The sequence below is a fragment of the Pelecanus crispus genome, chromosome 4, assembly GCF_030463565.1.
Source record: "Pelecanus crispus isolate bPelCri1 chromosome 4, bPelCri1.pri, whole genome shotgun sequence".
Classification (NCBI taxonomy): domain Eukaryota; kingdom Metazoa; phylum Chordata; class Aves; order Pelecaniformes; family Pelecanidae; genus Pelecanus; species Pelecanus crispus.
Window position 1 is genome coordinate 39646635 of NC_134646.1, and position 14521 is coordinate 39661155.

The 14521-nt window shown below is 35.7% G+C and overlaps 1 protein-coding gene across 3 annotated transcripts in view; it reads left to right on the forward strand.

The window, feature by feature from the left end:
* Positions 1-14521, forward strand: part of GRIA2 (glutamate ionotropic receptor AMPA type subunit 2) — a 92789-nt gene that overhangs the window by 73883 nt on the left and 4385 nt on the right. For all 3 annotated transcript variants that reach the window (XM_075709090.1, XM_075709091.1, XM_075709092.1), the window contains exon 12: positions 2668-2866. In XM_075709090.1, the coding sequence (XP_075565205.1) occupies positions 2668-2866 (199 nt within the window). The remainder of the gene's footprint in view (positions 1-2667; positions 2867-14521) is intronic.

Here is a 14521-nt window from a genome sequence, read left to right on the forward strand (position 1 = left end):
TAAATGGTCATCATAAAAGGTGGATGAAACTGTAATAATTTTGGAGATTCAAGATTTAGTTTCAGAGAGGTGTTTAACAGCACTTTATTTCATTACAATCATATTTTTGAGGAAAGCAGTTAGTTTGTCTATTATCTGCTTATTATAAAAATAGAAAAGGGTTGAAAACACCTCAGTTATTTTTGTTCTTGCACCAAAACCATCACTGTGGAATTTGAACTCCCTGCAAATGAATTGGAGCAGATATGAAAAGGAATCTCTTCAGACATCAGTAAAATGTCTTTGTGAAGTTAAGTTTTGCACTATTGCTACTGTCATTTTTCTAATAAAAGTGACAACTACTGTAAGAATTGTAGAGTAGACAAGTAACTAGGGCTTCCTGACTATGAAATAGAAGGTGGTGCTGAGTAAGACTGGACCACCTGGAAACTCGTCTGCAATAACAATCCCCATGTTGCCACGTAGCACAGAAAGAATAGAATAGAATAGAATAGAATAGAATAGAATAGAATAGAATAGAATAGAATAGAATAGAATAGAATAGAATAGAACAGAACAGAATAGAACAGAATAGTGATATGATAATGATAACCTAGCAAAGTTTTCCTTGTCTTTTTTGAGATGTGAGTGTAGTCTCAGTACTACCATGTACTTTCACGTTTCACCTTTGTAAAAGTGTGGTGCACAAATTTAGATAATTGTGCACAGAAATTGGTATTTTAGTATTTAATGATCTGATGAATGAGGTGCTTGTACAATTGTTGGTTCATAATGGAGTATAATTATCAATCTTTAGAAACTTTTCAAAATGTGTTTAAAAAAAGAATTTTTTTTTTTTAACTGGGACAGACCTTATGGGAAAATTTTGAATACAAATGACACTCAAAAATTTTACTTATAAAATGTCATATGGGAGCATAATGTCTGGATTGGCATTGAGCTTATTCTTTTTTTACAAAGTCGGTAGCGACTTTGCTGACAGATCATAGGCTTTTGAAGATTATTGTCATTTATAGCAGATGTCATCAGTACAATGTAAAGTGCTATAAAATCATCAGTTATTAAATACACATTGTCAGAGATTTTACCTTGCAAATATATATTTATCATATAATTAATTCTTTTAGTTGTAGAATTATTTTGTACTCAGATTACCTCCATGTCAAAATAAGTATACAGTATTTTTTCAAAGGTGACAGAAAGCCTGTTTGCAGAACACATCTCAATTTAGAAGGAACTTGAAATAATTTCTTTTGTATGGTCCTTTTTAATAACATACTTGGGACCTTATCTGATTTGATTTTCATGTAGTAGAGTGAATTAGTGAGTCTGTTGTGACATGGAATAAGTTTTTTCATGTCTGAATTACCACAGAGATTTTTTACAATAACAATTAGTAAAAATAATTTGTCCAGAATTGGTTCTATTTATTTTTGTTCCCTGCTTAATAAATCAGCTTTACATAATTATCATGTTTTAATGTGTGTGTATATATATAGTTATATCTATATATATCTCTATATAAATATTTTGTCAGAATTAGTTTGAAATCTCATCCACAATACAGTAGGCTGGGTAAGTGATTTGTAATTTGTTTGCTTAATAGATATAGGAGACACATCAAGACATACCTAAGCTACTGCAATGCCTTAGTACTAGACTTTCAACTACATGCACTTTTCTGCCAAATAATTAAGTACATCTCCAAAGATTATATAGTCCGTCCTATAATGTCTTGTTTGGAAACAAAGTAGTAAGTAATTTCAAAGGTTAAAGGATCATTAAAGAAAACGTCAAGTTTGACAATAATGGCAGTATCAATAATTGTCTTCTATTAGTTTTCTAGTATTGAAAGTCATTGAATTTCTCTAGTTGTGTGCTCTATACTGTTTGATATAATTTCTTCAGTTCTCTTTTCTTCTCTCTTCTTGAGCAGGAGATGCAAAACAAAGATCCATAAGAGCCCACCTGCTGCAGTTAAAAACATCAGATTATTATTATTTAAAAAATATACTTTCTTCACCATTTTTCTGTATTATCACTGATTGTTTCATGTCCAGTCCTCAGTTTTTTAAATGCTTGTATCTTTCAAAAGTTGTGTGCACTTTTTAGTTTATGGGTATTCCCTGGGACAGTTTTTATTGCAAATAATGCTATTTGTTTCTCAGAATAGATTGTCCACAGCAGCATAGTGGCCATTGTTTTGTGGAAATCAGTCTTTGTCTGAATGCCTTAGGAAAATAAGCAAGCTAAAGGCACTTAATTTTTAAGTGCATACTGGTTTATCTAAAAGCACTGTCTCACCACTGATTTTGTTTGATCCTCTTCATAATGTCGCACAAATTTACTTCAGAGGGAACAAAAGCTTATGTGTTAAATATAGCACATCATGATGGGAGCAGTTTCCTTTCAAGATGTTCAGAACTTTGAAGAACTGGATCACTAAATTCTCCCTAAAGTAAACTCTGGAGTCCTGATTTCGCAAAGTCCAGGAGACGTAGTGGCGTATGCATTGATTCCCATCTGATCAGTATGCAGAGCTGCACTACGAGATAGCCTGAAATGCTTCCCTATAGTATAATGCATCATTTGCATAAAACTGATAACATGTGTTCCTTTTTAGGACTTTCATTTCACTTTACAAATCCATTTCATACTTGTTATTAGATCCCTGTCTGGGCGCATTGTTGGAGGTGTGTGGTGGTTCTTTACCCTCATCATAATCTCATCCTACACGGCTAACTTAGCTGCCTTCCTGACGGTTGAGAGGATGGTGTCTCCCATTGAAAGTGCAGAGGATCTTTCCAAGCAAACAGAAATTGCTTATGGGACATTAGATTCTGGCTCCACTAAAGAGTTTTTTAGGGTAAGAATTTCTACTTTTTAGATTTCTGTTTTATTTTAAATAGGTCTTCACTCATGTAAATGTGTTTTCCCTAGGCTTTATTAAAAGGTTGCTATAAAAATGTGGTATGTGCAGCCTAACTCACAAGTATAAGTGTCTTTGTTTAGTCATTATCCTTACATTTTATTATCTATATATAAATATAAGGGTCATGTTATAAATATGCAAAGCAAAAGTGGCTGCAAGGCATTACCTAAAAATTATTCCACTGTGAAGTGAAAAACAAGATATATTCAGAGAAGGGAGTTAATGCTGTTCATCTAGGCTGTAAGACAGGAGCTAACGATTATAAACAAGGCTGTTTAATACCTGTGCTATTTTTTAGGTAGTGAATAGGACATGGGAAGGTGCACAGTCATGTTTTAATATGTGTTTCACATGATTTTTCAAGCTTGCAGATGGGGAATGGGATACAACCCTGTTGGCTGCTGTAGTAAATCCATGCCTGCTTTTGAAAACAGTTACTATTTGGATTTGCATTACAGTAATGCCTTGGAAGCCTGTCAGTCCTCACCTTCTACCTCTGTGTATTTCAGTTTTAAAAATGCATGAGACTTCTAATGTGTGAGTCTCAGGCTGCCCTTGAGACACCAGCTAACATGGTGAAATCCATCCAGCAAATGAGTGAGACACTAAGGCTGCTGCGAAAAACACCGTGACTGTTTTGCCTTGTCTGTGTGCTCTGGGTGTCTCTCTCCCTGTAAGATGGAAGTGGATCTGAAGTGCTACAAATACGAAAAAACTGTTGTTTTCATGTTTCTCGATGGATGATCATGGTGTTAGGTTTAAACAGAATGTATTTTTAAAAAGTTATAAATATTACATTTACATTTTAAACATAGCCTGCCATGAAAGTGAAATGAAGCAAGTTCTCACAAATATTTTCTATGTACTGTATAGTTAGAGCAGTAACTGCTAGATTATGGTTTTCACTGGATACTGTAATGCGTACTTAACTTGTAACATACTAAAAAGGAGCCATACTTGTTTCAACTGTAGAAAACCATTATTTTCTGATTTTGATGATAGGTCCAATAAGACCTGCTGCTGATTGCATTCCTGTTGGCTAAACCAAAACTAACATCAGGTGTGGAAGCTAGTAAAAATGAGATCGGGTTTGTGTTAAGAGTGTTTAGAAGCGTTTACAAGTGTACAAGCATGTGTTTCTGGTTTTGTGAGCATAAACCTTATAGATCATGGCTATACAGGGGATTGAATGTGGACTAACAGTAGGTCAGTTCTTTTGAATAGTTTCTCTTTAGAGATTTTTAGGCTTTCTTTTTAAAAAAAGAGTTTGTATGCGTGTGCATCAGTATGTAGTTTTTGTGCTTCTAGAACACATATACATCTTCCCAATTACACTTCTACACAACTAGTGTTTCTGGTAATTACCTGAGCATTAATAACTTTAGTTTTACAAAAATCAGGTGGATGCTTTCTGAGGGCATATTCTTCACCTTTTGTTAAGTTAGCTTTCGCTCTGCACAAACGAGACTATAATGATCTCTGGAAATTTCTTCTCGGCAATTTCTATCACAAACAAGTTGGTGCATTATGTGTAATGCAACTTCTTAGCCTGATGGCTCTGTCTGCTGTTTGTTAAAAATCACTTAAACTTGCCCGGTTATTTTTCAAGAAATAACAACTGTCAGAATTTCTTTCTAGGACCCCTGAAACTCAAGTTTCAAGAATGAAACTCTCTCTGCTGAAGGCAATATGAAAGCAGTATCTAGCATTACAGAGACTAAAATCTCACCCAGAGTATTTCTGTATGGTGACTAGATTGGAGGGGATGTGTGATTTTTATATGACCTGATATTAGGACTCAAATTCTTTGAACAGCCGGAAACGAGTGTTTTTCTAACAGCAAGCTAAAATGGACTGGCCTTTTCTCTGTCACTGTCATGAATTAAAAGAAACATTTGGGTTTGTTTCACAGTTAGTCTGTTTTCTCTTCAAGAAGTGGCATTATTTGCAAGTTTGTTTTGTATTCATGGAATGTATACTGGACCCCTAAATCTTCAGTAGTAGATAGAGCCCTAATTTCTGGAACAGCACAAAATCAGGGATCGTTGTATACCGGGGATGAGAACAGTAAACTGAATTTTCTTTGCTACTAGAACATATACTTTACATAAATGGAAAAGCTGTTTCTCAGCATTTTTCAAAAAGGAATTCTCAGCAATAAGATTGATGGTGAAAGTTAGCTGAAAAATCCTATCCTGAATAGCTGATAATATGTATGCGATGTTAATTGAAAGAGGTGGGTTCAAGTCTTTGTCCAGCTTCTGTGACTGCTGAAATGACATGAACTCGTTGAGACGTTACATTAGCCTGGGTATGTCAGGGATGTCACATTAGCTTGTTCTCTGTTTTGTTTTAGGATTCTAGTCTTTCAGCCACCTACGGTAGGTACATACTTGTTCGTGTCTGCAATAGCTGTGGCTGGCTCCAGTGGCTACGATGGTGAATAGAGTAATCCAGGTGTAGGTTAGAAAAACCCAGGTGGAGGAGAGATAGTGGCACACCACACACCCTACAGACAGTATGGAAGTAGGCATACAAGCTAGTCCATATCACTTGACTTGGAGATAACAACCTTGACATTCATGACAAAAGATGTATTTATTGCCTTTGCACTTGACCTTATTTTAGGTACATAATCCCTAGCTTTAAAGGTAGTGCAGACTAGTAGGAGATATTCTTGCCAACAGTGAGTAGACCATCAGTTGGCACTGAATCAAGAAACGTAACTGAGAAAAAGGGATGAAAAGGCATTGTACTCTAGTGTTCCTCATGCTGCTTTAAGATGAGAAGCAGAAGCTTGGTACATCCTGCATAGAAAATGCCAGTGCAGAAATAATGGGTTTAGCAGTTATTAAAAAAAAAAAAAAAAAAAAAAAAAAAGAGAAAGATAATGACAGAGCTTTGCTGAGCAGTAAACATCAGCAGGAAACTATTACTTCTTAGTAATAATGTTATAGGTACACAATTTTTCTTCAATGGCAGATCCATCAGATCTCTCAATTAGATATTTGTAAGTACCAGAATGTGTAGTAGTTTTCCTCAGGAGATCTCAAAGTTGCTACTAGCAGAATTGCGGGTACGATCCAAGTCTTCAGAGTTCTGTTCCACTGAGCTGGGATGCTTACCATTTCTGATACTTACTAGTGCCTCTGTCGTGGGTATGGGGCTTTTAGAGTTCTTAGTGCAACTGAAAGCCTGAACAAAGATATATAGTGCATTGCTGTTGCATTTTCTCTTGGATTTACAACCTGAAGTAATGGGCAAAACATCGAAGACAATGCGTGTGGCTGTGGTTTTCCAGAAGTGCATCATTTTTCTCAAATCAGCAGTGGATTGTAGTGGTGAGAATGTGAATAGGACTGCAAGCACAGCTTGGAAAATCCAGGAGTCATTTCAGTTGATCTTGTACAGGCACATCACCTCTATAAGCGTCAGATCGCAGATACTACTTGATGGAGTGGTAAATGGTGGGGCAGTGGAATTTCATCACTCGTACGTACTATTGACACTATCCATAGTCACACAGTATTTTTACTTTCGGTGATTTCTCAGCAGCTGCTGTAAATGCAGTTGATGCATGCATTAGCCAAGACACATAGTTGAACTTCGAAGGGAAAAAAAATTCACTAACCCAAGAAGACAGACTGCTGCTCACCTAACACTGCAGAAATTAATTTTAAAGCATTGTCTGTATGTGTTAAGTCCTGAAGTTGCCTTGCTTACTTTCATGGGCCCATCACACTGGAAGAAAGAAACAAAGCACAACTGCGTAAGTATGCAAGCTTACCATTCACTGGAACATTTCCATGCTTTCCACCTGCTTGAAGGCATATTGGAAATTAATATCAAAGTGATACAAAGAGAACAAAAGCCTATTACTTTTAAAATTCAATCATGTTTATGCTGTATGCCTAGCTCTAGTCATCAAAAATACGTACAAACCTGATAGACAAATGAAATCAATCAAGCTGCCTTTTTTCCCACTTTAAAAGAGGAATAGTAACTAGTCCCGTGTGTAAGGTAAGACAGCATCTCAAAAAGAAAAAATTACACGCGGAGCAATAATTAGACTAATTTACATTCTCTCTGCATTAGTTTTTATTGAAAATCTTTTTATATGGACCAATTTTTGAACCAACAGTGTGCCATGGACAGACCAATGTGTTTCGTTCTAACTGTTTTGGTGGCCTTCAAGAGAAGATCCTCTGCCCAAGTAAAAGCAGGCATAACTGCTCCATAACAAAGAAGTATTCTTTAATTTTCACTGAAAAGATTATGCAAGAGTTGCTTATTCTTGCTTAAGAGGCAAGAGTTCCAGAATGAAAAGTTGGGCATGGGAAAAATGCCAGAAGGATGATAATCCTTGCTGTCTTATAAAGAAGTCCTCTTCCATAGTGAAAAGCCAGCAACAAGCGTAAGAAGAGCTGACAAGAACCCTTGAGTCATTTCTCCTGCAAACGTGTTGTCTGTTGGGAGGCAAAGAAAATTTGGCCTGAAGATTAGTAGTATTTTCTTTTCTGAGGATCTTCAACATGGCCCAGTGCCTCTAGATTTATGAGTCCTTTGAATTTTTTTTTTTTTAACTTATAAAGGTATTTAAATAGATGATTGTGTTACAAGAGGTTATGCAAAAAGAGATAAAGCATACAGCAGTCTGTCTATGAACCTCAGTCTGTCTTTATGCTCATCAGGCTTCTTAACAAAACCCCACAGGAATTTCTGAAACCAGTGAGAAGGGAAGAAACGCTCTGATTTTTTTAAATGTAATTTAAGTAAAAAATCATGAATCATACCTCAGCCTCAATTTTTGAAGTATGAGATGTAGAAGAATTATAGAACAAATGTTTCCAGAGTTAAAATTTGACTAGCTCCATAGAAGCCTTTGAGAGGTGAAGGAGACAAAAGGCTCAGTTATGAAATCTCTAACTTCTATCACAGACTCTGCTTGGTACCTTAAGAGGCAGGGACTGTAGGACTGGCATTTCATGAATCAGTGAAGGAGATATGATTAGGGAGTATGAGTTTGGCTTTTTAAGTTTGACAGAAAAAAAAGGTACATAGCTGAAATAGTGAGGGGAGAGGTAGATCTGAGCACTGAGATAATGGCAAGACTGCCCTTTGCATGCAATAGCATATTAGTGATGATATGGTTATACTTCTTTGTCATCTGGGGGGGTTCAAGTGATGAATTTTCAGTGTTTTTCTTGGGTTTTGATGTCCTTACATGTGGGCAACACACAAAAGAATTGATTTAGGCCATTGTGAAAGTCATTTTAAAAGAAAGAATGTAGCAATCAATGTCCTTCTTTGCATCTCTCTCTGCTATTTTCCAGGTTTCATTTTTTTTCTCTCTCCACATTACCCCAAATACTGTCTTTTGCAGACAGCTCAGTGAGCCCATTAACCAAAACACTGTGGTGCTTCAGGAACCTTGTTATATATATTACTCAGAAAACTTAATTTCAAATTAGTATTTGTATAATATTTATTGAAAATAAAATTTATTCCTTTCTAATAGAACTTTCCTTCCTTGTTAGCAAGGACAAATTGTGTCTGATGAAAGAAACATATTATTCCTTGTTCTTCTCTTTCAAGTTTTCATCAAGTTTTCTTAGATGTTCTAATCAAAGTATGCTCTGTGGTAGGTAATTTTGTGCTGGGTCCAAATGAAGTTGCAGCAGTATAGTTTGAAGATTCTCCAGTATTGTATAATTTATTTTTTAAATTGATACACTCTAAAACAAGTATAAATGAATATAAGTTCTGTTTGCACTACTCCTAGAGGCAGATCATTCCATAATACCACTCTTGTTACAGTTAGAAATGTTCTTTTATTTTCCAGCCTAAATGTATTTATAACTAGTTTATCCTCAGTTGTTACGGTACATTAATAATTATTATGTAGACTTCTTTTCTTCTCAGTGTTTATTTTCCTGATGCATTAATACATATCAAGTATGTTTTTTTCTAAGCTTTCATTTCTGTCTACAAAACTATACTTATTCTTGATTTCCAAGCAATGTATTTTGGTCCCCAATCACCTCATAGTTCTTCTGTGTGTGTATCATAGTTTGAATTAATTGTTCCTGAATGTGTGTGAACAGAAGTGTACATTGTATGCCATCTGAGATCTCAGCAACGCTTTGTTCAAAGGCATTACTATTTCTTTTTCTCCCAATTGTGTCACAGTGTTTGCTGGTAGTCAAGTTGATCATAGTGATGATCATAGACTTTCTTTTCTTCCATTTTTATCCAGTTGAAGGTCTTCCATTTTATTGCAGATTTTCTTATTGGTCCTAAAGTGCTGGGCCATGCTTTTGAACTGGAAAGTTTAATTAATTTCTATCATTCTAGTGCTCAGATTTTTCCACTTCTCATATATAACAAATAAATAATTTTCCATTGTCTGGCTTGATGTGTTTTGATATCCCAATTTCCTTTCCTACGAATCCTAGTAATTTCTGTATTCAAATGTTTTCAGTCTAAAATGTCATCTGAAGCTGTGTATGCCATGCAGTACTTCAGACCAAAAGAGCTGCAGTTGCTTTGAATGCTTTTTCATTCTTGTTAAGTCCAAGCAGTATGTTTACAGTTCTACACTCTGCTAATAGCACTCTGCAGTTCACTACAGAATCTGTGATTGCTTGAGAAAGTGCTTTTGTGGTTTTGGATTTAGTTTATCCTCCCTCTCCCGCTATGGGTGCAGTAAGTGATTTATGTTTTGCATCCATCTTGTTTTGATCATTTACATTTCTGTACCATCATTCCTATTACTCATTCTTCCATTACGTTAATCTCATCAAAAACAAAGCTAAATTATACATTTAGATTATGGTCCTATGTGTAGTTTGTCTTTGTTCTCTGCGTTTCTTCCCACTACACACCAGATATACTTTCCTTTCTCCCATTCTTTCTCACTTGTGAGGTTTGAAAATCTGCTGCTGTTTGCCTTTTTTTTTCAGTTCAGTTTATACTACATACTGTTTCCTTTATGTTCCTAGGTTTCCCCGATGAAATCAAGATCCTGCTTAAAAATCTACATTTGTATTACAATGATGTAGCAAAGCTGTAGTAGTAGATCCTGCAACATGGCTGTAGTACAGCTGTCCCTCTATCAGTAGGTTTATTGCACTAAAATTAGCTCTAGGAGTGGACAGTGGATTTTCCTTGTGACCAGCACTTCAAAAAGAACAGAAGGATTTGGGTCATCATTGTAGAAAATAATTTATGTGACATTTATCTGAGTTTTTCATGAAATTAAATTGAAATGGTCTGCCTTGATTTTATAAATATGCTGAATGATGGGGAAGAATTTAGATTCTGTTGAAACTGAAATTAATAAGTCTCAGAGGAGGAGTCATTTCAGCAAGTATTTTAACAGTGGTTAAATGGTCTTGAAACTTTAACACTAACATCCCTTTGTAAGACAAACCTTCTTGGATACTTAACTCTTTAAATCACATGAAGAATATGATGACGACATAAGATCCTTGTCTTGTACATTCATACTGTCTTCTCATATCTGGCTTCTTGGAGGAAATTATTTTAAGTAGGTTTTTGAGGAATAAGTTCTTGCAATAGATTGGTTTACAATTTTTACTAATAAGACCAAATATAATAATGGTATTTTAAGTAGCTCAGTTAAGTAATGGAAACTGGAAAGTCATGAAACAGCATCTTAAGAACATGTAATGAATTTTTACAAGTATTGAATAAAGTTGTCAATATATTACAAAATTTAGATCTTCCATTCAATTTAAGTATTCACCCAGTATAAACAAGGTGAAGTATTTTAAAATACTTAATCTTCATTTAATTAAAAGTCTGAGAAATTAGCTTTGTCCTTTTCTGTGTTTTTCTGGATGTATCGATTATTGATTTACTGTGTAAATTGGCAAGATTAATTTGTTGTTACGCTTTCTAGCTACTGGTGACAATACCAATTCCTGTCCTTTTATTCAGTATGGAAGGTCAACAAGATAGTTACACAAACCATATTTGAGAATTAAAGTTCTGCTCCTGCAGTACAAGATCATTGTCTAGTAGAATGTTGTAGTCTGAGGAGCTATTTCTGCAAATGACATACTAATTACGGCACCCCATTTTAAGAATAATAGGTCTTTGACAAAATGGAAAACGTATCTGATGACCCACAAAATACAGTTAATTAATTTGATAAAGCTTTGCATAATTTAATTTCCTAATGAGTTTGTTAATGAAGTCAGTATTTTACATTTAAATGGAATGTGTACTTTGTAGTAATAATAATTTGCATAGTCATGATGCCCAGTGGTGACATGATATTAAAAAAAAAGTGTGGTATCTGGGGCATTTTTCTTTCAGATATGGTATTTTCATAGAAGTGGTAAATAGTGGGGAATATTAGGGTCCTGTACTGTCATGTTGGTGTTGATTGTAATACCAAAGTTGTGATTAGCTTTTAACATTTCATACATACACTGAAGTGTCATCTTGCAATAGCAATGAACCACACTAATTAAGAGCAGTGCAGATTATTTCCTTATTATTGTAGTCAAATAATATAGCAATCTACAATGGTTTGTTCGCATCGCATGATAAAAAGTTGTGGGGTTTTTTTATGGAGCACTGCCTCCCTTTTAGATTTTTGGTGCCTTTAAAGAAAAAGTATGTAAGAGAGACATGTGAAAGCCCAAGTTGCACACAGGGTATCCTGCATTCACAAGAATTCTGTTTCCTCATGGTGTAGTCTGCTGTTGCTGATGACTGCATGCTTTTCCAAGTGCAGTTAAAGGAAATGAAGATTTTTTGCATAGGAATAAAATACATGGTCAATTATAACACTGGCCAATTTTAAATAAGAATGCAATGTGCTTTTTTTCCCCAGAATGTATTTGAATTAGGATGAGTGTACGTGCTTTTTTTAACTATCAGATAATGTTGGCTTTATGAGTGAATGTGCATGTGTGTGAACAGAATGATAGATGGAGGTTTCTTAACGCTGCCCTTTTCTACATCCTTTAGCTCTTCCTTTTCTACATCCTTCAGCTCTACCTTTCAAATAAAGGCAAATTCTGAAAACAAAATAATGAAGGAAATAAAATTACACAGTTCTGAAAACAGAATGTATTACTAAATAGAATGTGTAGCAATATAAACAAAACCCGTAGAAGTCACAAGTATCCCCTGGGTAGTGGCTCATTGCCGCTTTTTTTTTTTGTGAGTCTAGACTAGCTCAAAGACTAGGTAGAGATCAAGACTCTGAGCTGTATGAATTCCAGCGTGATGTTTTTCAGTGTTCATAGCTGCAGAGGACTGTGCAGTCATGGCAAATTCTGAGTGCTATTTTCTGGTGATGGTTTTCATTACGGATTTTTATTTCCATGGTTGCTGGGTCAGGTATTCCTACACTTATTTATATGACAAGGACCCTGTGAGCCATCTAGTGGGAGGTTTCTTCTTAACACTTGGTCATTTGGGAAATCTGTGCCTTGCACCTTTTTCCATTCAGCCGTCCAGCACCAGCCCCTCAGTCTGTCATGGGACTTCCCTCATCCTTCCCACACCTGTTGTGATCAGATTTCTGTGAAGTGACAGTCGGAAATGGGGGGCTGCATTTTATTGAGGTTGAATGGCAAAAGCAGAACAGACCTTGCTAGACCTGTATTGCTTGATATATAACAAACCTTAAAAAAAGTAATTTTAATAAACCATGAAACAATGGACTGTCAAAAGGCAGTTAGGTCAGTTTATGAACCTGTTCATGACAGTTACCTAACTGGAATAAAGAATGCATATTTATTTAGTATTTGAATGTTTGTACAAGAAGGAAATAATATTTTAAGTGTCAGCATAACCTCTTTTCTACAAGATGGGATGAAAGGTGTAGTGACAGGCATCTGGATGTATGTTGTCTGCTTTGGGTTGAACTGAATCATGCAAGACAGCTCTAAACCAACTTTAAGTTTCCCCCATTATAAAGCAAACCTATGGTAATTCATGAAGTATCACTGTAATCATTTTTATAACACTGCCGGAAGCTTGATGACCCTTCCTTAGTTTGTAATGGTAAATTCTCTGCAGCAAGTTGGACATATGCTGCCAAATGAATGTTGACCTATGGTAGGAGTGGGATGGAGCATCTGGGTTTAATTAGAGAGTAAGTTTAGAGAATGAAATTTCAGGGAAGATTGAGCTCCTTCATATGAGGCTGGGGACTTTTGAGTCCAAGCCTGAGTGGGCTAAGGAAGGAGGAGATTGAGCACCCTGCAGAGCTAAACACTAGTAGCTCTGCTTCCAGGGAAGTGAGCAACAGCAGCGGGACTCAGGGAACAGATGATAGAAAGCTATACACTTAGGATTTAGACTTTCTTTATGTGCTCTGGTGAAGTTGATGGAGTCTCTCAGACATTAAATATCCTGAGTGACTTGCATCTGCAGGTGGGAGAGCCTTTGAGGCATGGAATGCCATTTGCTATGTGTTAGAGGCACTTACCTGTATCTATCTATGTGTCAGGTAAATTATAGGCAGAGAAAGTGCAATATTGGATTTTTACTGATAGCTTATAGTACACAGTGATAGTTTACTTTGTGAGCTGGCTTTTCAAAGATAGTGCAGTATACCATATTTTAGGATTCCCCTAGTTTTTAGGATATATTAGGATCTTCTTGGATGGAGCAAGAACAGTGCATATGCAATATGGCAGATGTTCCAAGAATCTGAGAAACCCATTGTGCCTTCAGCGCACAGTCATTCTGGTCATGCTGAGTATATCCAACTCTTTTGATATTAATGGGTGTGCTGAGTATGTGTAGATCAACAGATCAGAATATGCAACAACTGATCCACAAGGGAACTTTCAAAAAGCTAGCTGTGCCAGTGTACATGTAGATTATGGTAATAGTTGGAATATTTAGATGTTAGAAAACTTTCAGTGGTTCTTAGTACTGCCAGAACTTTTAATACTAGTAGACGTACAGAGACCATGGAGAAATCTGAGCCTCAGAATCTTCCTAGACTACATTTCTGGACAGGAAAATAAGGGTAAGTCTGGGAAAATGATAATGCTGCACTACAAGAACAGTAGAAGCCTTGGAAGATAGTGAGGGCATTAGTGGTGCTTTTGTAGTTGATTCATTTATTTTTAAAATGGTATGATTATAGCTTTTATATTTTATGGCAGAATAGCAGAAGTGTGTGTTATAAGGTGTCTCTAGTAGAGAAGTGCCTCTAATATCATAGTACAGATTTGGTATGCTTGCACATATAATAGTAAAATCTCACAGAGAACTAAGGTCACTACAAAACCAAATGGTCTTGTACAGCAAAGTAGAAATGTAGCTGAGTTACATGCAACATAGTATTAAATTTAGCAGTAGTTTCTTGTCTACTTCATATAATGATTTAGGTTGTCTTTTTAAGAAATTCATTTTAGGTTGATTGTCAGCTACCCTGGTAGTTGTAAAGGTATTTTGATCAGACAGTGTAGAATGTGAAATGTTAGCACATACAGGTTTTCTCCTCAGCTTACATAGGGGGAGATGATCTAAACATATGCTTTCTTAATTCTTCATTAGAATTGTACAGTATGTGACAATATGAGAAATCCA